This window comes from Balaenoptera musculus, chromosome 3 (genome assembly GCF_009873245.2).
Source record: "Balaenoptera musculus isolate JJ_BM4_2016_0621 chromosome 3, mBalMus1.pri.v3, whole genome shotgun sequence".
NCBI lineage: Eukaryota > Metazoa > Chordata > Mammalia > Artiodactyla > Balaenopteridae > Balaenoptera > Balaenoptera musculus.
In genome coordinates, this window is record NC_045787.1 from 36,003,622 (window position 1) to 36,029,069 (window position 25,448).

Below are 25,448 nucleotides of genomic sequence, written 5' to 3' on the forward strand. Positions count from 1 at the left end.
TGAATCATGAAGCTTATGCAGTTTTTTTTAGTCTTTTTAATTTGTATTTATTTCAAAAGCATTTCATACAGAGAAATAGGAAAATATATAACCCAATAATCAGTTTGGTAGGACACTAAGCCACATTAAAATCTGATCCTATATATAAAAAGTATATTCAATTTCATTGGTATCTCCTTAAGAAGTCTTTGTTGGGGAGGAAGGACCAGACCTATGTACAGATAGAGAATAGGATGAGGGGAAACTCACCAATCTAGTATTTAAGGAAGCATCATCAGATGCATGGCCTCTTAGGGGCTTCACTTCTAGACTGGGAATAGATTGTGAGTAGATCAGTGCTTCTGTTGATCCTGTCTTCATTTAAAATTTTGACATTTTGTTCACTATGAACTTTTCGGTATTAACTTTGATTTTTTAAAGATGTTTTATTAAAAATATCATTTATATAATATTTGATGTTTTTGCACCACTCAAAGTCTGCACTGGAGGTGAGTGAGACACTTGCCTTACTCCTGACTCAATGTGCCTGCCCCAACTACCCTTTTCTCCCCTTCTCTGCTCAGAAGTGTAGCATATTCATGTGGCCACCAAAAAAATCAGAAGTTTCTACTGCATTCTCCAACCAGACCCTTCCTCCATGGGCTGTTTTTTCATGCTTCCAAAGCCTTTCATCTTTCTTACCTCATCAACCCCAAAATAAGTCTTAAATACATTCTATTCCTCAGTGTTCTTCTCTTACCTGGTTGTAGACAATAGATAATCTATATGGTACGTGACTGTTGAAGGATAATTATATTATTATTCTTAGGGTATATATATGTGTTTAAAAAGAATCTGCCCAGAGATAAAATCTCTTCTCATTAATTTAGTACAGAAATATATATTTTTTCTGCACTAGGAAGGTAGCTGTAAACAAGACAGACGAAACTCCTGCCCATGGAATTTACATTATGCCAGATATATAAAGATATGATCAAGAATGGTGACATCTCATACACCTTGGCAAATAGTAAGGAAGGAATGATAACAAAAATGCTGATAACAGAAACAGGACCTAAAAAAATCTTGAAAAGATAGAGTTGTCTGACTTGAATAAGATGACACTGAAGTGGGTAGATGTAAAATGTTGAATTTGAGATTCAGTGGTTATAACTACAGAGCAGGAGATGTAGCTTAGTCATAGTTCACGTGAGACATTAGGCTTAGCTTGACAGAAACTATGAATTGACAGAAATGTCTGCCGGGTCTCCCTTGGCCACACCATTAATTCAGGTAGTAAGTAATGTGAAGGGAGATGTTTCGGGCTTGTGTTGGGAGTCCCCAAGGCCACCCTTAAGTTTGATGATTTTCAAGAAGTACTCACAGAACGCAAATGCTTTTATGCTCATGGTTATGGCTCATTATAGTAAAAGGATAAAGATTAATATCAATAAAGGAAAAAGGTGCATAGAGTAGAGGCCAGGAGAAAACAGGTGCAAGCTTCTAGTTGTCCTCTCTCACTGGTGTCATACAGACAATGTGTAATTCTCCCAGCAACAACATATGACGTGTTGCCAACCAACAAAGCTTACCTGAACCTTGATGTCTAGGATTTTTACTGAGGGTCAGTCACATAGGCACAGAGCACTTGCTTGACTGACCTTATTTACACTCTAGCCTCTTCAGAGGTCAAATTGATACTGTATGGTCCAAGACCCCAGTTATACAAAAACACACTCATCTAGCAGGATATTCCAAGGGCTTAGAGGTTAAATCCCAGGACCCACCCCTACCCCCTTCTCTAGCCAGTCTTTGCTTTGGAACGTTCAGAGTTTGAACACTCCAAGCCTGGTCAGTTAATGCCTTACTACACAGTTGTTTAACTCAACAGTATGAAAATATCATCAGGGAATCGGGACCATCTTTCCATTCTGTCATCTTTAGCATTTCTGTGATGTTTCCATTCATGGTTATAAATGGCTGAAGCAATTTCAAGCATCACATGGAGATACTGAGTTGGCCAAAAAGTTCTTTGGGGTTTTTCCATAAGATGTTACAGGAAAACCCGAATGAACTTTTTGGCCAACACAATACAATAACTGCTGGGGAAGAAGATGGTGTCTCCTTTTATTGAAGAGAAAAACCTTTCTAGAAGCCTCACGGGGAATTCCCCTTCAGGCTTCATGGACCAGGATTGGGTCATATGTCCTTTTCTGAGCCATCATTGAAAATTGGCTAGAATTACCACAACTGGCTCAAGCTAATCATGATCTACCCCCATGGACTGAGGGAAGTGTTGGCTTTGCAGAGCGTATTGGATGATAAATGCCTGAACACGATTAAGGTTCTACCACTCAGGAAGAAGAAGAGAGGGATGGTCACTGAATTCCAAAAACATGCCACAACCAGAAAACTGAATAGATGAGAAGATATAGAAATATCCATCTCAATTCAGTATAATGAAAAACACTGTTTTACACACTATTTTGTATGTGTGTAAAGTAATACCTATTATGTTGTATTCTAATTATTTCTTTATGAAAAGTAAAAATGTATGTGGGAGGAAAGACAAGTTCCTGGGGTATCTGTTCAGTTAGGAAATTACTTGATTATTGAGAAATTACACTTAGAGGAAAGGAATCTACACAAATTGAGAAAGACAGCCCTTGGGTGTTATCCCTTAAGTTTCCCTTTGTATAGGGTACTATACTAAAGAAAATGATTTATAGGAGAAAAGAAAATTGGTAGATATGCAAGTGTCATTAATACAGGTTTCCATTAAAATAGAGAAGAGTTATAAATCTGTATGCTCTCCCATAGAAAATATTCAGTGTGACATCAGTGACACTATCCTGAATTGTATGTTGATAACAGAGGACATGGCCTAGGATATAAAAGGGGAAAAAATGTAGAATGGAGCTAGGAAAGTGGATATGATTCTTACACAAGTTCTAGCATCATATGCTGCTTGAGAGGCAATGTGCTCAAGGTAGCCAGAGATAAAAGGACACCTGGCAGGAGACTTTTATCAATATACCCAAGAGATATAACAAAGCAAAATCTGAGCCCAATATTTACTGAACATCTCTACATCATTGACATTGGAACATACAAAATCTAGTAAAATGATGTATGGTCATACTAGAGTCATACTGTGTCTCTGTATTTATTTTAGAATATTATGAATTGGAGTATTATGACTATGGGTACACTGAGACATCAATGTATACATAGTCACATGTAAGTGACCTCCCTCCTCAATTCAAATCCACGTCTAAATTAATTTAGGACATGCATCAACTATACACCTCCAATTGTACAATAATGGAAATGTTTCTACTGAACTTTTTCATGCATGATCCAGTTGGGCTATTCTTTGTAACTTCCGTAACACTTTCTCTTATTTCAAGGACCACTAATCCAGATGAATTAGATTAAAATCTAAATTTTCACATAAGGTGGGAGGATTTCTTCAGCAAAACAGAAAACTAGAAGTCATAAAAAAGAAGATACACATTTTTGAATGGATAAAAATTTTGTGTAGCAAGACTCCAAATTAACAAGGTTAATAACACACAGTGAATATTTTATAGGCAAAGAACTTCAAAGAAAAAGACCAAAAAAGGGCAAAGCCTATTCATAAAAAAGAAATGCAAGTGGTGGACAAATATATGAAAAGATGCTCAACCTCAGTTGCGGTCTGTGTTATAGTAATTAAACAAGGAGGCAGTTAGACTGAGGTGTCTCTAATGCCTTGGTAACTGAGGTAAGCAAACTGAAATCTAAGTCAGAGTCAATGCACTCGAATCTAAGAAAACAAAACTGAAGAACAGCTAATCACAAAAAGCCAACCAGCCTTCCCCAAATAAGGCAACCACCTAAGCTGTAGCCAATCAGATAATTTCTTTGCTTTGCCTCTGATCTTCTCTGGAAAAGTCTTTCCCTTGGCTTCAGTCAGCAGAGCACTCCTAAACACTTTCAGTTTGGTGCTGCCCAATTAGAACCAATGTTTGCCGAAATAAACTCCTGTAAATTTTAATGCACCTTTGTTTACCTTTTAACATCTGATAAATAAAAGTTAAAGCAATTATATAATCTATTAAGCTTGACCAAAATTACTTTTTAAAAAGGCAGTGTTGGTGAGAATGGGAGAAAATGTGCACTTCACTGTGGTAGAAGTGTAAATTGTTGGTAATATGTCTAAAAATCAAAAGGGCATATAACTTGTGTCACGGAAACTCCACTCTCCAGAGTCTAGCCTAGGAAAATAAAAGCAGTAGTACTTAAACATATTTATTATATAATTGCCTGTAATGTAAAAAAGAAAGGAGATTTAAAAATATTGAATTAACCTGAATGCCCATCTACAAGACTGTCTAAATAAATTATAGTAGATGCATACTAAGGATTATAAAGCAGCTATCAAAAAAAGTGTTAAATTTTTATCTATTGACCTAGAGGACTCTTCTTATGTATGAGATTAATTCTGTTTTTCTTTAAAACTTATCCTACCCAAAGTGAAAAAATAAGTGTCTTGTAAGTATTTGTCTCTCATATAAGCATCTATAGAAAATATTTATAGCTTTATGAGCATTGTGGGAGACAATTATTGGGTCTGCTGCTCTGAAGCCATGAGTGGGAGATAAATCTATCTATGGCAGAGCAATGAACCTGTATTGTTGGTTCTTTTCCTCACATAACAATAAGTCTGGAGACAAGCATCTGGACTAATGCATGGCTTCAAGAAGATAAGAAGGTCCCAGCCACACCTATCTTTCTGTTTCCTCACTCTTCAAAATGGGCTTTTGTCCCCCCTGGTTTATGGCTTCTTGCATCTGTGGTCCAGGAAGAAAAAAAGGGGGGGGGGAGATCCTCTCCTTGTGAAGCTTGCCTTTTATTTAGGAAAGATTGCCCTCTCCAGGGACATTCTTAATATGGCAAAAATGGGTGATTTGATTAATCAAATGTTTTTATTCTTCTAAAATGACATACATTCTAGTGGGTGACCAATACTCATATTAGAATGTAGAAAAATAACTCAATTAAAAATTATAATGAGAATATTTGATTCCTTGATGATACATCTAAAATGATTTAGACAAAGAAGGTAGACTTCTCTCTCTATTTCTGTATATAGACATACACACACACTATCTCTGTCTTGTTTTCAGCTGAAGCCCTAAAACACTAGGTGCCAAGTAGTTCCATGTTTCCAAGTAAGTGCCAGGCTAAGTATGCAGCAATTGCAAAGGAGTTTATAAAACACGGTTTTGTACTTCTTGACCCTCCCCCAATCCAAAGGTCAGGAGAGACTGAGAACATACTGAGAGTCTCTCCCACCCCAACGTCATCATTGAGAGGGCAGGAGGAGCGACTTTCCTTTATCTCAAGCCTACCTAGAAAGACCATCAGACCCCCTGGAGGAGCTTAGTACTGGTTTCTTGGAGTTTGGGGGCACAGTGGTGTCTGAGTCACAACTTAAAACATGGAGTTGCCAGGAGCAGCCTAGTGAGCAGGGGAGAAGCTGATGTAGGGAAGTAGAGGAAGCCCACCCAGGCTTCCGCCAGCCAGGCTAAGGCAGCTTGAGTTAAGGGTGGAGAGAGAGGATAGAACTTTAAATGAAGTTGACAGCATTGTTTCTGTTCCTTATTGCATTGAACTGAACATGGAGTTACAGGGTTAAGACATTTTTGTGACTAGAAGGAACTGGAGGATTTGTCTGAGATCAACTAGAAAAATAATAAATCTTGACCTACATTTTCTCCAAGATGCAAGAAGGAAATAGCTCTTCAGAGTGGATTTGAATAAGCAGTCAGTGACAAGAACAAATAACATCTGACCCTTTGAGTGTGTATGTATATGTCGAAATTCTTATGCAGGAATAGAGTTCTTTAAAAGGATATACCAGAGACTGGTAAGAGTAATTGCCTCTGGAGAAGGAAAGGGAGGAACTAACCAAATGTAAAATAGACAGCTAGTGGGAAGCTGCCGCATAGCACAGGGAGATCAGCTCTGTGCTTTGTGACCACCTAGAGGGGTGGGATAGGGAGGGTGGGAGGGAGGGAGACGCAAGAGGGAAGAGATATGGGAACATATGTATATGTATAACTGATTCACTTTGTTATAAAGCAGAAACTAACACACCATTGTAAAGCAATTATACTCCAATAAAGATGTTTAAAAAAAAAAAAAAGAGTGAGGAAGGAGGAGAGTTTTTCACTGCCCATCCTTTGGTCTCTGAATTATTGACCTTAGACATTTATTATTTAAGAAAAATTTGATTTTAAAAGGGTCACTGGAATTTTGCAGTGGCTCTGATTTATCTTTGTAAACATCAACTACAAATTGTATAAACATGCTGAAATCAACTATACTCTAATAAAAATTTTTTAAAAAGAATTAAAAAAAAACCATGCTGAGAAGTAGCAAGGTCTGATCAATAGAAATACCAATAAAAGGAGCTAACCAAGAAGTTCAAGAATCCTGAATTAGCAGTTTCTTTGAAATCTGAAATGCTATCTACTTTTTAATCAAACTTATCTTAGGGAGTGAAAATCATAGAAGAGTTTTCGTTTTATAATTTTTTGTATGTGGTTGAAATTTCCAATCACAAATATGATCAACATATATACTTTTTCAAAACACGTATTATACCTTTGTGTACTGCTTGACCACAAACAGCAACAATGATAAATACAAACTTACACTTTTCAAGTTCTTAGAAGTCTACTTTGCAGATTATTTATCCACTCAATCGTTTACAGCAAATCATTGTAACATGGAAGCTCAGTGCTGTGTTATAATCATGAAATATTAGTCAATAAGAAAACCACCCCACCTTATTCCTACAAACTTTGACGGTGCACCAAAGTGAACATTTTTTGTGGGTTTTTTCTATAGACGTATTAACCTTAATTTCTGTGGGAAAATATTTGGAACATTATGCTATTGATATGGACTGTAGAAGTTGATCCTAATTACTATTTTCATTTAATGAATTTCTTTGCCATGACCATATTTTATTGTTGCTGTTGTTATATAGGTTTTAGGACACTGATGCCTCAGAGTTGTTCACCCACAGTGGAGGACCATATCCTGATCATGGAAGTTAAAGTGCTCTTATTTCTTGGAAGCAGAATTAGATACATGATTATTTGCTGACATGGCAGTCAACTTTCTCCATTCTCCCCACGATCTATGTCATTTTGAGTTGACTTAGGTTATTGATTCATTATTCCTGAGAAGTCCACTGTGACCTCCTCTTCTGTAGTTTAGCAAACTTAAAGCTCTGCTATGCTGTCCTATGACTCCTGTATCTCTGATAAGATTTTTGAGGCCAAGAGAAAATATTTCAGTTTCCCTCACATTGCTTATTTGTGAGATAGGAAAAGTCATGGACTAGTCAAAATAATGCACAAGATTCTGAAATATTTTGTGCTAAGTAGATATAGGTGAATTTCATATTATCCCAGTTTCCTATTATTTCTGAATTGTGCATACAATCTTAGAAAGTTGACTTCCTACCTTTTAAGAACTCCTGGATCTCATCGTTCTAGTTTACAAAACCACTCTTTACGAGCATGGGCTTCATGGTCAGAGATCATGGTTTAATGCTGGTTCTGACCCTTAATGAGCTTGAGCAAATCCCTTACCTCAGGAAAATTAGTGCTCTGATTTAAAGTATGTTGCTGAGGGAATTAAAAACATTGGCACCTATAGAGTGTTTGGTACTTGGCAAATGTAGTTTTGCATCATTTTACATATGCCACCTCATTAAATCCCCATAGCAAACTTGTAAAGTGGGTTTTATTAATCTAGTCTCCTAAATAAGGAAAGTGAAAGTGGCAGAGCTGGGCCTGGATCTCAAATGAGATCTTTCAAATCAGCAAAGAGTGAGAGAGTGGCATGGACATATATACACTACCACATGTAAAACCAATAGCTAGTGGGAAGCAGCCGCATAGCACAGGGAGATCAGTTCGGTGCTTTGTGACCACCTAGAGGGGTGGGATAGGGAGGGGTGGGAAGGAGGGAGACGCAACAGGGAGGGGATATGGGGATATATGTATATGTATAGCCGATTAACTTTGTTATGAAGCAGAAACTAACACACCATTGTAAAGCAACTATACTCCAATAAAGATGTTAAAACAAATAAACAAACAAACAAAAAACACATAAGTAAATTCATGAAATTCTTTATGATACCAAAAAAAAAAACAAAAAACAAATCAGCAAAGAGAATGGTTTAGGGAAGACAAAGAACATACTTCCATAGATGCATATAAATTGTTATATGTTGGACCTGTAGGAAAAGAACATTTATCTTCATTTTTTTTCTTGTATCTAACTCTAAATGTAGACTATCTACATTAAAGTTTCTCAACCCTATTAGACCCACTGCTCCCTTTTTATAACAGTAAATTGTAACCCTCCCTTTACTATCCTGAAATAATATTTATAGATAACCTACTATACCCAGGGATTTATATCTAACCTATCTATCTATCTATCTATCATCTATCTATCTATCTATCTATCATCTATCTATCTACCTATCTAACTGATACCCCCACTATAATATAAGGAAAAATAAAAGGATAGCAATTTAATAAAATAATTTGTATTTTAATACAAAATGCTCAGGCATAATTACACTAGAAATCACATATAAAGAACATCCCTATATACAGAACCACCAGGATTGTGACAGCTATAGATACATACCTACTGAATCCTATTCAACCTAAAGACAGAACAATAGTTTATAAGTCCAAATACTCTACTTCATTTGTTTTCATATATATAAATTATATATGTTATAGACATTATATCAATATATATAAATTATATACATAATTTTAAGATAATTATAGATCTGAGTGCAATTAAAAGAAATAGTACAAAGAAATCTCCTGCCTCCTTTACCCCGTTTCCTCTCATGGTAATGTCTTGCAACACTACAGTAAAATAATGCTACCAGGATATTGACATTGATATAGTCGAGATATAGAACATTTCCAGCACCACTAGGATCCTTCATGTTGCTCTTTTATAGCTACTTCCACTTCCTTTTCATTCCACTCTGCCAACCACTAATCTGTCATCCATTTTGTCTTCTCAAGAACGTTGCATAAATGGAGCATACAGTGTGTAACATTTTGGGATTGGCTTTTTTCTTTTTTAAAAATTGTATTTATTTTATTTATTTTATTTTTGTCTGTGTTGGGTCGTCGTTGCTGCGCACAGGCTTTCTTTAGTTGCAGAGAGCAGGGGCTACTCTTTGTTGTAGTGCGCAGGCTTCTCATTGCAGTGGCTTCTCTTGTGGCAGAGCACGGGCTCTAGGCACGCGGGCTTCAGTAGTTGTGGCATGAGGGCTCAGTAGTTGTGGCTCATGGGCTCTAGAGCTCAGTAGTTGTGGCACATGGGCTTAGTTGCTTGGCGGCAAGTGGGATCTTCCCCGACTAGGGATCGAACCTGCATCCCCTGAATTGGCAGGCGGATTCTTAACCACTGTGCCACCAGAGAAGTCCCTACAGGGCTATTTTAAGCTAGATTCTTAGAAACTATTTCTCAAGCCTTCTTTCCTTTCTGATATTCAGATAATGTCCTGCTCTAGAAGAATCTTCTTCTAGTCTACATGACCTTGTAACAAACCACTTCTACTTTTCAGTTTCTGTATCCATAAACCATTTTAGTCCATCTTTTTACTCCATTATATCTTTTAGTTACCAGCTGCCTATGAAAAAAGCTGTCGAAGAAGTGAACTTTGTCTGGGACTGCATCCATTACCAGCTCACTGTACATATTAATGACCTGGTCATTCAGCCAATTCTGACCATCCAGGGTTGCCAGATCATCCATATCCAGCATATGCTTATTGTAGAAGATGCGGAAGTTGCATTTTTGATGTCTGGCCTGATAGTTTCTTATTTCCCTATTGATAAATGGTTTTCTATTAGAAAAGTCTTCATTAAAGACATCTTTTAATCTTCCAAGGTCACCTTTTTTCACTGAGTGGGACCAAACTGACATACTTCTTCACAACCTCATCCAGGAATCCAGAAAGGCAGATTGACAGCTGTTCGTCATCCACTGGAGAGGCTTTCTGACTGTTCTTCCCACCTCCCACTTGATTTGCTAGTTTGAGTCCACTGCATGTCAGAGGAGCCTCCAGTGGACTTTTACAGTAACGGTGGTCCAGCAACTTAGAACTAAGAATGTTCTGCTTGAAAGATCCATCCTCATCCATCTGGCATGAGCTCTCATTCTGAACAGTCTCTTTGGACACAGGCCCATCTACACTACTCACAGATTGATCTGCCCCTGACACTGACAGTTGTACTCTGTCATCATTGACAGTACTTATCCGGTTTTCCTGACCCAGAGCCATAACTTCTGTCTCAGTTTCCAAGATAAACATGTTACTAGAATGATGTTCTGGTAAGGGGATGTCATGAATCAGCTCTGTACACTCCCACTTAGGAGAGGAACAGGGTGACTGGTCCCAGATGTATGTGGCACTGCCATTCTGTTGGTCAGGGAATGCTTCATCTAAACTAAGCTCCTTGCCCGAGCTTATGGTTAATGCCGGCAAGAAGGGTCTTCAGGTTCTGGGGAAGGGAATGGGCTGCAACTGCCACCCGCACCATTCTCCATAAGGGTCTCTTGATGGTCCCCAGTGACCTGCGCCCAGCTTTGCTGGGCTTTTTTTAGCTTGCAAACTTTGCTTTTTGTTCTGAAGTGCTGGGATCTGAGAATCCTGTACCAAAATCTAATCATGGATAATTTCTCATACATCATATGAGGAGATACTTTTATTCTTCTTCTCTGTCGATTAAGTTGGAACTTTTTTGGAATCAGGTGTCCCCCATTCCTGTGGTGGTCCAGCCCTTGGTAGCAGCCATAACAAAAGCGCTTTCTCTTATGGTAGCTCAAGGTGACCACGATTGTGCCACTCTCACCTGTACTCTGGCTCTTTCCATTGAACTTCATAGGAAGATCAGAAGCCTGTGGCTCCGTCCTAGGTCTGTGACCACTGGCCTGACTTAAAACACTATTTGCTGGTACGTCGGCAGCTGCCTTCACGAGACTTTTCTCTCCAGAGTATTCATGATCAGAGTTCTTTGCTGATGATAGCAACTTCTCTGCTTGCAGTTTCAGGAAGGTACTTGAGGAGGAAATGAAGTGTTTAGTGTCCTTTCTTTTCACTTTAGAGGACAAAGTACTAAGATTCTGAACAGCCATATCGGACTTTGTCTTAGCAAAAAGGGGTTCATCCTGGATCCACATTTTCTGGATTTGAAGGGCCTTCTTTCTGCGTTGGAAATGCCTCAAATGCCTGCTCCAAGTAACTGGCCTTCCCAACTTGGCTTTCAGAATGCACAACTGTTGATGGAAGTAGAACCTCTTAAAGCCTCCAAACCCAGTATTCCATTTCTAAGAAAAGGCTAAGTGGATTCCTTTCCTCCATAGAATTTTCGTCTGTTTTTTTCATTTTTCTGATGCATAATGAGATCTGACGGCAGCTGTGTCCCTCGCTGCTGGAACCTGTCACGCCGTGGGTCCGGATGCTGCGGCAGCTTGGACGGCGGCTCCACCTTCGCCAGCTTTAGGGGAAAGCCTGTCAGCCAGCAGGCGCCTGGCCTGCTTACAGCGGCCATGGCCGCCGAGCTTCCTCTGGAAGGGTTGGCTTTTCTCACTCAATCTAATTTTCTGGAGATTCATCCAGGTATTACATGTATCAGTAGGTCTTTCCTTTTTATTGCCGAGAGTATTCCATGGTATCGATGTATCATAGATTGATTAAACATTCACCCATTGAAGGACACCTGGGTTTTGTTTTGGTTTTTTGTTTGTTTTAATTTGGGGCTCTAATGAATAAGGTTATATTATGTATAGGTTTTTGCTTGAAAATATATTTTCCTTTCTCTGGGATAGAAGCCCTAAGAGTGTGGGTCATGTGATAGCTGTATGGTTAATTTTTTGACGAAAATGACAAATTGTTTTCTAGAGTAGCTGTGCCATTTTACATTCACCCAGCAAAGTACTGGGTGATCTAATTTCTCCTAATCCTCGTCAGTATTTGCTGTTATTTTATTTTAGCTATTCTGATAAGAGTATAATAAAATCTCATTTTGATTTTAATTTGCATTTCCGTTATGGTTAATGATCTTGAACATCGTTTCATGTGCTTATTTGCCATCTGTATATTCTCTTTGATAGTCATTTTTTTAAAACTTATCTTCTAATTGGATTGTTTTGTTTACTGTTGAGTTTTGAGAGTTCCTTTTTATGTGTTCTAGATACTGGTTGTTTGTCAGATATATGGTTTGCAGTTATTTTCTCTCACTCTGTAGCTTTTTCATCCTTTTAAGAGTATGTTTTGCAGAGCAAAAGGTTTATTTTGATGATGCCCAGTTTATCAATTTTTCCTTTTAGGGATCATGCTTCTGGTGTCAACACTAAAAACTCTTTGCCTAGCTCTGGAACCCAAGGATTTTTTCCTCTTTTTTTTTTTCTAATAATTTTATGTTTACATTTAAGTCTGTGGTCCACTTTGAGTTAATTTTTCCAAAAGATGTAAGAAATAGGTCGAAGTTCTTTTTGTTTTTATTTTTAGCTTATGGATGTTCAATTGTTCTAGCACTGTTTGTTGAAGAGTCTATCTTTCCTCCACTGATTACTATAGCTAAATATTAAGTCTTGAAATCAAATAGACTGGTCCTCCCCCTTCATTCTTTTTTTTTCAAAATTGTTTTAATTGTTCTTCATTTGTTGATGAGAAAGAGCTCTGTGACTTTGCAAAAAAAAACCCAGAGGGAGGATAATATTCCCTTTGGAGGGTGATTGTGAGATTATGGGCACTGACACATATAAAGTACTTAATATAGTACCTGGCATATGATGCAGACACTTAGCTTTCTTCCTGTTGATTCTAAACCAACCATCAAAAATCCTACACATACACACACACACAGACTCTCTCCTCCAGTAATACTGTTATTATGTTCTCTGTTTTATGTAAATGTGTTATATATGCAACCAGGTAAGAAATATGCCTTCAGTAAGAAATACATGTGAAGGAAACAACTCAAAAGAACTAGCTGTTACTCTCATCCACATCTGTAAATAGGAACTATCCAGTCTCCATCTCCTTCCCATACCTTCAGTTTGAGATATAAGCTCTGATAAGGACCTCAATCAGCTGGGAGGTTATGGTCTCATCCAAACATCAACAGAACTCATGCCCAGCCAGGAGACAGGGAGATAGGTTCCCAACAGGAAAATAAAAAGTGAGTATAAATATTGCCCAACTCATCAGAACCTGTTTCTGAATTGGATATTGACTATTGCTGGCAAAAGGGTAATGTCCTATTCCACTTTAGCCCACTGGTCTCCTTGCTGTTCCTCCCACTTTCCAGATACATTGTGACCTTTTTGCCCTGGTTGGAATGTTTTTCCCCCAGATATCCACATGGCTCTATCTTTCATCTCCTTCAGATGTTATTCAAGTGTCACTTTCTCACGGAGGTCTTCTCTGCTCAGTCTATTGCAATCACCCTACACAACCCCTAAACCCAAATAGTCTTCTTCCCAGCTTTATGTTTCTTCTTGGCTCTTATCACCATCTAGCACAGAATACGTATACTTGACAAATTTGGTTAGATTTCACGTACTAACTTGTAAGCTCTATGAAGGCCTTTATTTCACTGTTGTATACTATGTACCTAGAAAGGTGCTTCTATGTAGTAGTCACTTGATAAATATTTGTTGAATGAATCAAGTAGAGAGGTTTCAAAAGGCCAGTGGAGAATGTCATGGCTTTTAACTATAATACTTTAAATCTAAGATCAGTGGCAACCTTAATAGGGGAGATCTTAATATCCATTTCTTCTAGGAGAATGTCAACTAAATAAACATATATAATAGATAAATACATGTTTCACAGATTCTCCTATTTCCTTTCCCAAATCTTAACCCACTCTTCTGCTGCCCTCTCCCCTTCCAAAAAAAGATGACAGATTAAAGGAAAAATGCATTTCTTGCCCATTGGCCTTCTCTTCTCATTCCACTGCTCAGGCCCAAAATCTTGGATACTTTCTCATACCTACATTCAATTCAGGATCTATGATTACTCTCACCATCTTCACTGCTACTGTCTCTGGAAGCCACAACGAGCTTTTGCCTGAAATACAGCAAATTGTCTTCTAATTGGTTTCTCTACTTCCAAATTTGACTCTCCATAACCTATTTCCAAATCAGCCAGAGTGTTATGGACTGAACTGTGTCTCTCTAAAATTCATATGTTTAAGCTCTAACCTCCAATGTGACTGTAGACACAGCCTTTGAGACAGTCAGAGACAGAGCCTTTACAGAAGTAGTTAACATTATGTAAATACGGTCATAAGGTTAGGGCACTAATCTGATAGGCCTCTCTCCTTATAATAAGCAACAGGGGAGAACTCAGTCTCCACCACGTGAGGACACAGCAAGTAGGGAGCCGACTTCAGGCCAGCAAGAGAGCTCTCACCAGAACCCAACCACGCTGGCACCCTCATCTTGGACTTCCAGCCTTTAGAACTAAGAGAAAATAAGTTTCTGTTGTTAAAGCCACCCAGTCTATGGTATTAGTAAGCCTAAACTGCCTAATACATAGAGTAATTCTTTTAAAAGCTAAGTTACACCATGCCATCCCTCTGTGTGGAACCCTCCATTGGCTTCTTACTCCTATGAATATTAGTTAAGAGTCCTAAAAATCCTAGAAATTTCCTTTAGGAACCTATAAATTCTGGCTTTTCTTTCCTTCCTAATCTCATTTCCTACTACTCTCCCCATCCATCACTTCCTTCAACCACACTGGCCTCCTCTCTTGTGCTTGAACCCACCAGGCGTGTTCCCATTTCAGGACCTCTGCACCAGCTGTTCCTTCTGCCAGAATCCTCTTTTCTCAGTACTGTCATGATTCACTCCTCACTTCCTTTGAGCCTTTGCTCAAAAATTAATGACTTAATGAAAAAAATAATGCATTTGGGGCATCTATTTCTAAATGTCAGTTTAATATACTTGCAACTTTATAGTTAGATTGTATCATCCATTATAGCTTAAAGGAATACTTAAGTTATAACTTCCTTTTACCAACAAAATGTTTGGTTTTCAATACCCTCAAGAACTATTGCAATAAATCCAAATAATATTCCAGTTCCTGATTATAATAGGAATGAGAGTCAATAAATGAGATCACCTGAAATGAGCTTATATTTTTAGTGATTTAGATGAGTTTTTTCAGCAGCTATTTGGTAAGTACCCACTATGCAAGGCTGATTGGCCACTGAGGATCAAAAATAAAACAGTCCCTACCTCGAGCAGCTCACAGATTAGTAGGAACCAATTCATGTTAAAAATAATAATTGGTTTTAACACAAAGCAAAATTTAAGTACAATCCTTTGGTAGTTTTTAATTTATTTCCCTTTTTAAATTAGATCCAAGTAAAAGTATATTCCTCTTTTTGTAAATTGTTATCACTAAACAAATTATGTATCAACTAGCATAGAGATATATATGTAATTATTTCCCCCAAAATTAGCACTAGTCATCTATGAGTGATGCTTGCATCATTTAAAAAATAAGCATGTATCAAAAAACATGTTAGAACAGTATTTTCAATAACTGGACTCGACCCCAAGAACTAAAATAGAAAAGTGATGTGATATCCGTAAATGAAACCAGTAAATTTAGCCAAGGGCCAGAGGTTTCGGTGCAGAGTACTCCTAAAGGCTTTCTGGCAAAAAGTTTGCCCTGGTCCTAAACAGGCAGCATCTCCTATTTAAAAGTTTCACTTCTCCCCGCCACATCCGCGGATAAACCTATTGGCGCACGAGTTCTTCCTTTCAGCAACAAACTCTTCGGTTCATGATAAACTAAGTTGCAGAAGCTATCTGATTGGCTAAGAAATAATGACGTAAGATTTCTTAAGCCCACTGAGAATCGTCCTCCCCAAGCCTGGCTCAGATTCCGCTTTCCGATTGGTTCTTACGGCAAGAAGGCGGGGACAATTGCTGAAGTTGACCTCTGGGTCGGGAACGCCAGCAAACATGGCGGCGGCCAGGTGCTGGAGGCTTGTGCTCCGTGGTCCAGGGCTGTCACTGCACACCGCGGCCGGGGCCGCCGTCACGGCTCCCGAAGTGACCGGCCCAGATGTCGCGGCGGCCCCAGTCGCGCGCTACCCGCCGCTCGTAGCCTCTCTGACTGCCGACAGCAAGGCGGCACGGCAGCGGCGAGTGGAGCGATGGCAGGCCACGGTGCACGCGGCCAAGTCGGTGGACGAGAAGCTGCGAATCCTCACCAAGATGCAGTTCATGAAGTACGTAGTTTACCCGCAGACCTTCGCCCTGAACGCCGACCGCTGGTACCAGAGCTTTACCAAGACCGTGTTCCTGTCGGGCCTGCCGCCGCCGCCGCCGCCTGCCAAGCCCGATACCGAGCCCGCGCCGGCTCTGGACGTAGCGGCCCTGCGCGCCGCCGCCTGTGACTGCCTCCTGCAGGAGCACTTCTTTCTGCGGCGCAAGAAGCGTGTGCCGCTCTACCTGGAACGTGAGGCCATCGCTTCGCCTTTCTTGGACCAGCTGGTTGCCTCCCTCACGGGCCTGCTCAGCGCTCGCAATCCAGCCCTGGCTGCCGCCGCCCTCGGTGAGCCTCGGGCCCGCCATTGCGGGCGGGGGAGGTGGCGATGGTAGGGGACCTGTCTGCGCCAGATTTGCCCCCTCTTCCTTTCTTTCTGCTTGGTCAGGTTTTTTTCCTAGTTCTTTCGCTCCTGGCTGGCCACAGCGTCCGGAGACTGGGTTCTCGCGCCTGTGCTGCCACCTACTCACTGTACAACCCTAGGCTAAGTAGCCTAAGGCCTCCAGGACTCTGCTTTGTGAAGGTCCAGACAAGTGTTGGTTAAAGAGAAGGGGCTCCTGGAGAGCGGGACAGGCCTGGGGTTGCCTTTTAGCTCTTCCATCAAAAAGTTACTGACCTTATGTTAGTTTATAAACCGATTTTGGCCTAGTTTTTCTCATTTTCAAGATGAGAATACGATAATAGTACTACTTGGTCATAGATAGAACTGTTAAGATTAAAGGCGATATTGATTAAAATACCTAACGTATATTCGGTACTCTCTATGTGCCTGGCCCTGCTCTGAATTTTATATGTGCCAAATTTAATCCTCACAGTAACTTTACAGTAGGCAGCGTTGTTTTATAAATGAAAAAAACAAACAGATCCATCCAAGGCACAGAAACGTAAAATGTATCTAGTTAAAGAGCCTACAGCTGGTAGATTTGGAGGACGGGCTTCAAACCCAGCCATTCTGGGTTCCCAGGAAGCAATCAGCAACTTCTGTTTTACTGTTACATGCAGGCATGCATGAAAAATAATTAATGGATAGACAGTTTTAAAAATGAGTGTTTCTGACGTGTTCATCATTTTATATCTGCCACCCAGTAGGTATCTTAATAAATATCTATGGAACTAACGTTACTGTGACTGTAGGTGTGTGCTCAACGGAGTCTTGTAGTGTTCTTGTTTCTTCCCTCCCAGTTGGGAATGAAGTGGTCTTGAGAGCAGCGTCACAGACTTCGCTCATGATTGACGGCCTGGGAAAGTTGACAATCTCGTCAAAACCCAGGTTCCTCTTTTATATAATGGAGATGATAACAATTATACATACCTTTGAGAGTTATTGTGAAGATTGAATTAGTAATTCATAAGACACCTCTGACTCTTAGTAAACTTTTTATTTCTGGTGAGTGATGCTGCTGTTGGTCTTATTTTATGTTTATTCTTAACTGAGAAACCTCTTTGGTTACAATGCTTAGTGTAGTGTGGCACAAGTAGACAATAAAGGTTTGAGCGTTATATTAAAGTTGTGATTGTTTGAGTTAAGTTATTACATAATGCAGACTCTATATCTTACATCAAAGAGTAATTTTTGATGTATTTTCAGTTAGCACAGTCGTTCTTGAGTTCTGTATTGCTGAGTTTGGTGTTCTGACAATAACTAAATTCATCTAAATTATCAGATAAAAATTTTTTGAATATCTTTTAATAGATTGTAAACGCCCAGTTCACTTTTACTGGTTGCGTGGTGAAGAAATTATTCCTCGTGGTCATCGGAAAGGTCGAGTTGATGCTTTGAGATACCAAATAAATGATAAACCACACAACCAGATTCGAATATCCAAACAACTACCCGAGGTAAGGATTTATTGCATATGTTTCTGTTGAGAGTTGAGGAGGAAGTGTCATAGCAGGCTAGGTAATGGCCTACGTAGGATAAAAAGTTTTGGATAGAACCCTTTTCTTTCAAGTGTATTTGGAATATAGCTCAGCTGAAATTCTTTTTCAGCTTTTTAACTTGCTATAGTATATATATTTTGCAGAGGTCAAATAATCGTTTTAAGTGGGGTTAAGTCCTCAGTTTTTAGGACCATACAAATCTTTTTTTTAATATGAAAATACTGATAATAGTTTATGATTGTAATTTACGGTAAACTACCCTACCTAATTATAAATCAAGGCATTTTTACAGCTATAAGCTGGTTATCTTACGTGTATACACTTCTTTTGGAGAAAACAAGTGTGTTTTGAGTGTCATCTGTGTGTCCATGTCAGAGGTTGGCACATTTCTTCTGCAGAGGTCCGGATAATAAATATTTTAGGCTTTGGGGGCCATAAGTCTCTGTTGCATTCTCAGTTCTTATCATGTAACAGCAGCTGTGTACCATAGGTAAATGAATTTGCATGACTGTGTTCCAATAAAACTTTATTTGGAAAAACAGGTGGCTGGCTGGATTTGACCCATCACTAGATGGTAGTGTTAAATCATTTTGTAAAATCATCTCATTTTTAAGATTTTTAAATCTATTAAGAATGTGACTAAAACATATGCTAGTGTTGCTGTGAATTCACTTATGACTTTTTCTTTAAGTTTGTGCCGCTGGATTATTCTGTACCTGTAGAAGTCCCTGTTATGAATTGTAAGCCAGACAAACTTCCATTATTCAAACGGCAGTATGAAAATACCATATTTATTGGTAAGTTTCCTCTTTTAATAAATGAGTTCAAAGTGTCCTGTGCAAATTTGCATAATTAGTTCTTGATGACCAAGAGGTTCAGATAGTCTGTAAGCAATGTAATTCATCTCAGGTTGCAGTATGCATGAAAATTGGATAGAAAATATTCTTTCAGCTTGCCATTTAAAATTTTACTTGTTTCTACTGAATTAACAGTATTTAACTCTAACAAATAGTTATGTTTATTAGGCTTTGTTGATTTATTATTTATATAGAAAAGTAATTTGTGTTTTTTCAAAAGTAAACAGGTAAGAACTGGATTTGAGGTAGTGATTGGCTTTTTTTTAACAAAAGCCTCCCATTTGTGCCACACACTGATAACCATCAGGAATATAAAAATTAATAAGGTCTGATCTCTGTGCTCATGCAGCTTATACTTTGGCTATTTTTTCTTTGTTTATTAATTCCTAGCTGATTGAGGAAGATTTTTAAGAAAGCAGCTTTCTGCTGGTCCTCCAGAACTGTTTTATCAGTACGTTCTCAGTTGCTGTGGTCTTAGACAGTGAATTATGGGGAACTTTTGGTTGAAAAGACTTAACCACTAAAACCAAGAATGTCAGCATTATAAAGGAAGTTTTTAAAGTTATGAAGCATTTGTATCCTTTGGTGATTATGACCAGCAGAATGACAAAACTCCTAACGATGACCAAGGAGTTTGAGAAAACTGAAATAATAGGGAATTTAAAATAAATTTTACTTATATTCTTTTGACTTAACCTATGTCATAGTGAGCTGATGATAGCTAGCAGATTGTACTTTCAGGTGAAATTTATTATAATCAATAAAATAAATAAGTAAACCAAGCTTTCCATTTGTGTATTTTGAATGCTGATCACATAATGAGTAGAGGAGACAGCCTTGAAGCAAATACTGAGGACATGTGCTCCAGATATTCTACTTGTGTATTTCATCTGAAATGTTTTTATTTTGCTCTTCAGGGACAAAGACAGCAGATCCACACTGTTATGGACATACCCAGTTTCATCTGCTACCTGACAAATTAAAAAGGGAAAGGCTCTTGAAACAAAACTGTGCCAATCAGATAGAAGTTGTTTTTAGAGCTAATGCTATTGCAAGCCTTTTTGCTTGGACCGGAGCACAGGCTATGTATCAAGGTAAAACTAGTTTTATGGCATTATAGTTATTGGAAGACATTTTAAGAATTTAATAGATCAAATTGTTTTCCTTGGGTTAAAATGTAGGCTGAATCTTCACATTCTGAAAACTTTTGCATTGGCACAAAAATGCAGTTGTTTTTAAAGTCCATAATTAAATATTTTACATTTGTAGTTGGTAAGTGGCACTTTGGTAGTTACTCTGATCTTTTACTTTGACCATTTTTGTGTGAATGTATTTCTTTCTGATGATGTTCTCAAGCATTTCAAAGACCACCTAACTGAGTCAGCTCTGTAGATGACAGCAGCTTTCTGAAACTAGAAAATGAAATGCTTTCATGGATTAAATTTTAGATTAAATCACAGTTATGATGTATAACTTCTTTGAAGGCCATATCTAGGGTGTGAGTTAGGAGACTGTTCATTCAGTTACTGGCTTATGGTTTTTACATACCAGGTGCTGTTGGCCTTGGAGATATAGTGTTGAGTGAGAGAGACAGATCCTGCTCTCCTGGAGCTTATGTTATAGTAAGGAGAGTAAAAGATAATAAACATGTAGCATTTTTAGCTAGTGATGTTACTCTGGAGAGGCTATACTAGATGAGGGGTAGAATGGTTCATAGGTTGCAGGTATAAATGAGGTGTGGGGCAGAATCTATCTAAACAGAGTTAATTCAGGGGAGGTCTCTAAAAAAATGACATCTGAACAGAGACCTGAATGGTGAGGAGCTGCCTTTGCACAAACCTGGGGGAAGGACACTTCTAGGCAAAAGGAATGGCAAGTAACTCTGAGCTGGGAACGGGCTTGAAGTGTTGAAGGAACAACATGAAGGCTGGTGAAGAAAGGGAGGGTGAGAATGGAAAGCGATAGGGAGTGAGAGAGAGGAAGCTGGAGGCATGCCATGGAGGACTTGCAGAGCCAGCCCATTGTGAAGCATTTGGATTTTGTTACAATACAATACATACCTAGATTACTCCCATATAAGCATCCGTGAGGAATTTTAATACAGATTTAATTGCTGCCAGGCTCACCTTTTTCCTTTATATATATTTTAACCTTACACTCACAATTGTTTTGTTTTTTTTTTTTAATTTATTTATTTGTTTTGTTTGTTTTTTGGCTGCATTGGGTCTTCGTTGCTGCGCGCGGGCTTTCTCTAGTTGCGTCGAGTGGGGGCTACTCTTCGTTGCGGTGTGCCGGCTTCTTATTGTGGTGGCTTCTCTTGTTGTGGAGTTCTAGGAATGCGGGCTTCAGTAGTTGTGGCGCACGGACCTAGCTGTTCCGTAGCATGCGGGATCCTCCCGGACCAGGGCTCGAACCCATGTCCCCTGCATTGGCAGGCGGATTCTTAACCACTGAGCCACAGGGGAAGCCCCACAATTGTTGACTTAGGTTTTTGTAATAGAAATAAATGGATAAAGTAGGAATAGGAGTAGACAGAATCAGAAAAAGTAGAAGGAAACTTTCTTGAAGATACTAGAAGGGCATTGTTTATTCATAAAAGATAAAGTACTTCTTTTCACAGTATAATTCTATATTTTAACAATACTGTTTATTGGCTATCTTCATTAAAGCTGATATAAAATATGTGTGGCAAAATTCATAAGTTACTCCTTGGCCCTGGCAGTTGGATTTAAAAGTATTAAAGCCAGTCAGTCTGGAACAAGAAACAGCCAGAAAACTTGAGTAGTAAAGGTATTAAGATATCCTGGAGCCTTATGATGACGTAAAATACACTAGGCAAAATGAAAGCAACTCATAAAATCAATTTTGAATTATAAATTAAGACACAGAATTCATCTAATAACTACATGGTTTAAGTTCTTAGAAAGTCAAGTTTTTTTCTGAAGGGCGTTTTTTTGTTAGATTTGGTGAAGTAAATGGCAGTAATGGTTATTGGGTGTTAGATGCTGCTGGTATGAGGAAAATTTGAACATATTTGAGGTTGTGAGTAATCATGTGGTTAGTACCAGATGTAGGAGAGATCTGCATAGATAGAGCTTGCTGCTCTTCTTAGATGAAGTGAGTTAAGGTTGAAAGCTGATGAAGTCCAAAGTTGTTGAAAAGGTGTATCATGAACTTTGGGGATAGTAGAAGGAAGGAAATAGTTCTTGATGCAGAAATGGAATATAGGATTAGAATGGAGAAGATAGGGAAAACTTTGAGATCTTTAGGAATTTGGTAGGTAAAATATATAGGTTTTAGGAGGTATTTTATACCCTCTAATGTGTTTTGTTTTGGTAAAATATATTCTGTATGTAAGTTTCAGCATAGCTTTCTTCTACAGGATTCTGGAGTGAAGCAGACGTTACTCGACCTTTTGTCTCCCAGGGTGTGATCACAGATGGAAAATACTTCTCCTTTTTCTGCTACCAGTTAAACACTTTGGCGCTGACTGCACAAGCTGATCAAAATAACCCTCGTAAAAATATATGTTGGGGGACACAAAGTAAGCCTCTTTATGAAACAATCGAAGATAATGATGTGAAAGGTTTTAATGATGATGTTTTACTTCAGATAGTTCACTTCCTACTGAATAGACCAAAAGAAGACAAATCACAGCTGTTGGTAAACTAAGAAAGAACATTTGATTCGAGACTTTGGGAATACTTAAATTTCACTGAAGGAACAATGAAAGGAATTTTGATAATGAGACTTCTGTCAAATATTAAATGTACTGATTTTGAGACAAATATTTCTTATGTTAACCTCTGATTAGACCTTTCATTTGGCTCAAAATACATCACTAAAGGATTTAATTTTAGATACAGTATGTCGATTAAAAATAATTTTACTTATATGTGACTAACTGATGAGACTAATTGAGCAGTCATCAATACCTGGTATTAATTGTGTGTGTAAGCTCATACTACTTGCTGCATACCACTCACTGCATGACAGGCCAGTAATTTGAGAGACAAGGGGTTGGCGCAAGGAAAAACGACGTTATTTGGAAAGCCAGTGAGCCAAGATGGCAGACTAACATCCTAAAGAATTATTTTAATTCAGGGTAGAACTCTAGCTTCTTTTATGCTAGGGAAGGGGGAAGCAGGGTGCCTGATAAGCTTGTGGACAGTCTTCTGACTTGTTGGTAATGAGATAACCAGGTGGTATTTTGGGAGTCAACATTAATCAACCTTCTGGTTCCAACCTGGCTGGGGTGTACGTGCTTGTGGTCAGCATGTAGTTAACTTTTTCTACGTGGTGAGAATTTTAGTATCTATAATAAACAACTGAAGGATATGGCTCAGAATATTATCTATAGCCCTCAAGGAGGAACTAAAGGTCTTTTGACTTTGTTTTATGGCTAAACTGTTATTTTGTCTTGCTTGACTATTTTCCTTTGTTTCTGCATTGTCTCATTTCTCTGACTAAATTTGCTGTTTGGAACTCAGGGAAGGCCTTGGAGGCTAAAGCTTTTCTACAAACAAGAGGCAGGGGATATGGGGATTCTGTACCCTGGAAGGCCCTGCAGGTCCTGCTCAGTTTTCTATGGTTTTAAAAGTAATATAAAGACAATTCAGTGCTTGAGAATATTTAGATGTTTTGTTATATTTTTTCTTTTTAATTTTTTATAATAATATCATATAGAGTTTGAAAACCCTACACAAACCCCTTCAAAACATGAACAGTATTTTGCACATATAGGAAACTGGCACAGAGGAGTTAAAGTGACTTTAATAAGTTTTCACAGATGATTAATAATATAACTGATGAATTATATGCAACTTAGGTTCCTTAGAGCTTAGAAGTAACATTAGTATATTTCTGCTAGTTTCATTTGTTCTATCCCAAAGATTGGAAAACTAGGTTTGTTATGTTTCAAAATCTATTGTCGGTAAAATTGTTAATCTTGTTGAGAATTAAGGTTCGTTCAAACTATTTTTAGTGAGAAAAGATAATTACCTTTGTTGTTGTTGTTGTTGTTGTTGTTTTTTGGCCGTGCTGTGTGGCATGAGGGATTTTAGTTCCCTGACCAGGGATTGAACCTGTGCCCCCTGCAGTGGAAGCACCGGATCACCAGGCAATTCCCCTAATTACCTTTGTATAACCATGCTAACACTTACGATTTGATATAACCTCCTGCTGTAAATATCTAAAAATAATCCATTATTTACTGTAGTTAATGACAAATGCTGTTTTTTCTTTCTTCCTTCTTCCTTCCCTCCCTTCCTCCCGCTCTTTCAAAACAGAGGTCACAGTTACATGGAATAGATGCCTCAGCTAGAAGGGATTGTTTACTACAAATGATTGCTAAACTGAAGGAATATTATTTGAAAGTTGTAATTCAGTTCAGGCAAGTGCCACCTTTGCAAGGCATTGTGCTAAGTGTTCCATCTTTACTTTCACTTTTTGCAGAATGCCATGTAATTTCACTCCGCCATTCTTTTATTTAAGCTGTTTCCAAAGCTTGGAATACTGTTTTCTACCCTTGGTCCTGTTTATTCCAACCTGTCTGTTGCATTCTCATTCATCCTTCATAGAAACATGCAGGTATAGAGGGAACAACCATATCAAGCTCCAAATAAAATGTATCTCTTAATCTTTGCTCTCACCTTCTAACTAATTGAACCTTGGGCAATTTGAGTTACCATCCTTGATTTCTGCTTCCATAAAACAAAATAATTTCACAAAGTTGTCTAAGGATGAAATGAGCTAGTGTATATGAAAGTGCTTTTAAAATATTATGTAATTAAAATATCGAGGGTTCAGTTGAAATACTTTTCTTTTCCTAAACAGATTGTAATTGATTGTCCCATCCTTTGAATACTTCTTCCTCTATGGTAGCACCTGTTTCATTGTTTCACAACAATTTTTCTCATTACCAATAGTGGACAACACACACATCACACATACACACCTGTACGTACATGTCAGGACTTCATAGAGCACTTACTATATTCTAGAGCATGGTCTAGATATTTTACCGATATTAGCTCACTTAATCATCACAACCATTTTGTGAGCTAGGGACTGTTATTCTCATTTTGCTGGTGAGTTAACAGGCACAGAGAGCCCAACAGCTTATTGCAGGTCACACAGCTAGAAAGTGGCAGGATTAGAATTTGAGCCCAGGTGGTCTGACTCCAGAGCCTGTGGTAGATATTCCCTAAGTAATACACTATAGATGTAGTCAGTGCTACAGCAGTGTATCAATGGTATAAATATAGATAAAGGAAATGTTAATACTGACTGATATGAATCATAGGAATGTGCCTTGGAGCAAGTAGCAT

General features: G+C 38.4%; 1 protein-coding gene and 1 pseudogene across 9 annotated transcripts in view; one reads left to right on the forward strand and one right to left on the reverse strand.

Annotated features, from left to right (window-relative positions):
- Nucleotides 1–9,648: 9,648 nt before the first annotated feature.
- LOC118892473 lies at nucleotides 9,649–11,469 on the reverse strand (annotated as a pseudogene).
- Nucleotides 11,470–15,554: 4,085 nt separating this feature from the next.
- MRPS30 (mitochondrial ribosomal protein S30) overlaps nucleotides 15,555–25,448 on the forward strand; it is a 130,468-nt gene continuing 120,574 nt past the window's right edge. For 4 of the 9 annotated variants that reach the window (XR_005019241.1, XM_036846312.1, XM_036846313.1 and 1 more), the window contains exons 1-5: nucleotides 15,575–16,669; nucleotides 18,075–18,220; nucleotides 18,954–19,059; nucleotides 20,037–20,213; nucleotides 22,502–22,663. Coding sequence is in view for 8 of the 9 variants with exons in the window: in XM_036846312.1 (XP_036702207.1) it covers nucleotides 16,075–16,669; nucleotides 18,075–18,220; nucleotides 18,954–19,059; nucleotides 20,037–20,213; nucleotides 22,502–22,663 (1,186 nt within the window). In the remaining variant the exon portion in view is untranslated. Of the gene's footprint in view, nucleotides 16,670–18,074; nucleotides 18,221–18,953; nucleotides 19,060–20,036; nucleotides 20,214–22,501; nucleotides 23,013–24,407; nucleotides 24,927–25,448 lie in introns of those variants that run through there. The other 5 variants (XM_036846318.1, XM_036846317.1, XM_036846319.1 and 2 more) reach the window with 5 other exon arrangements.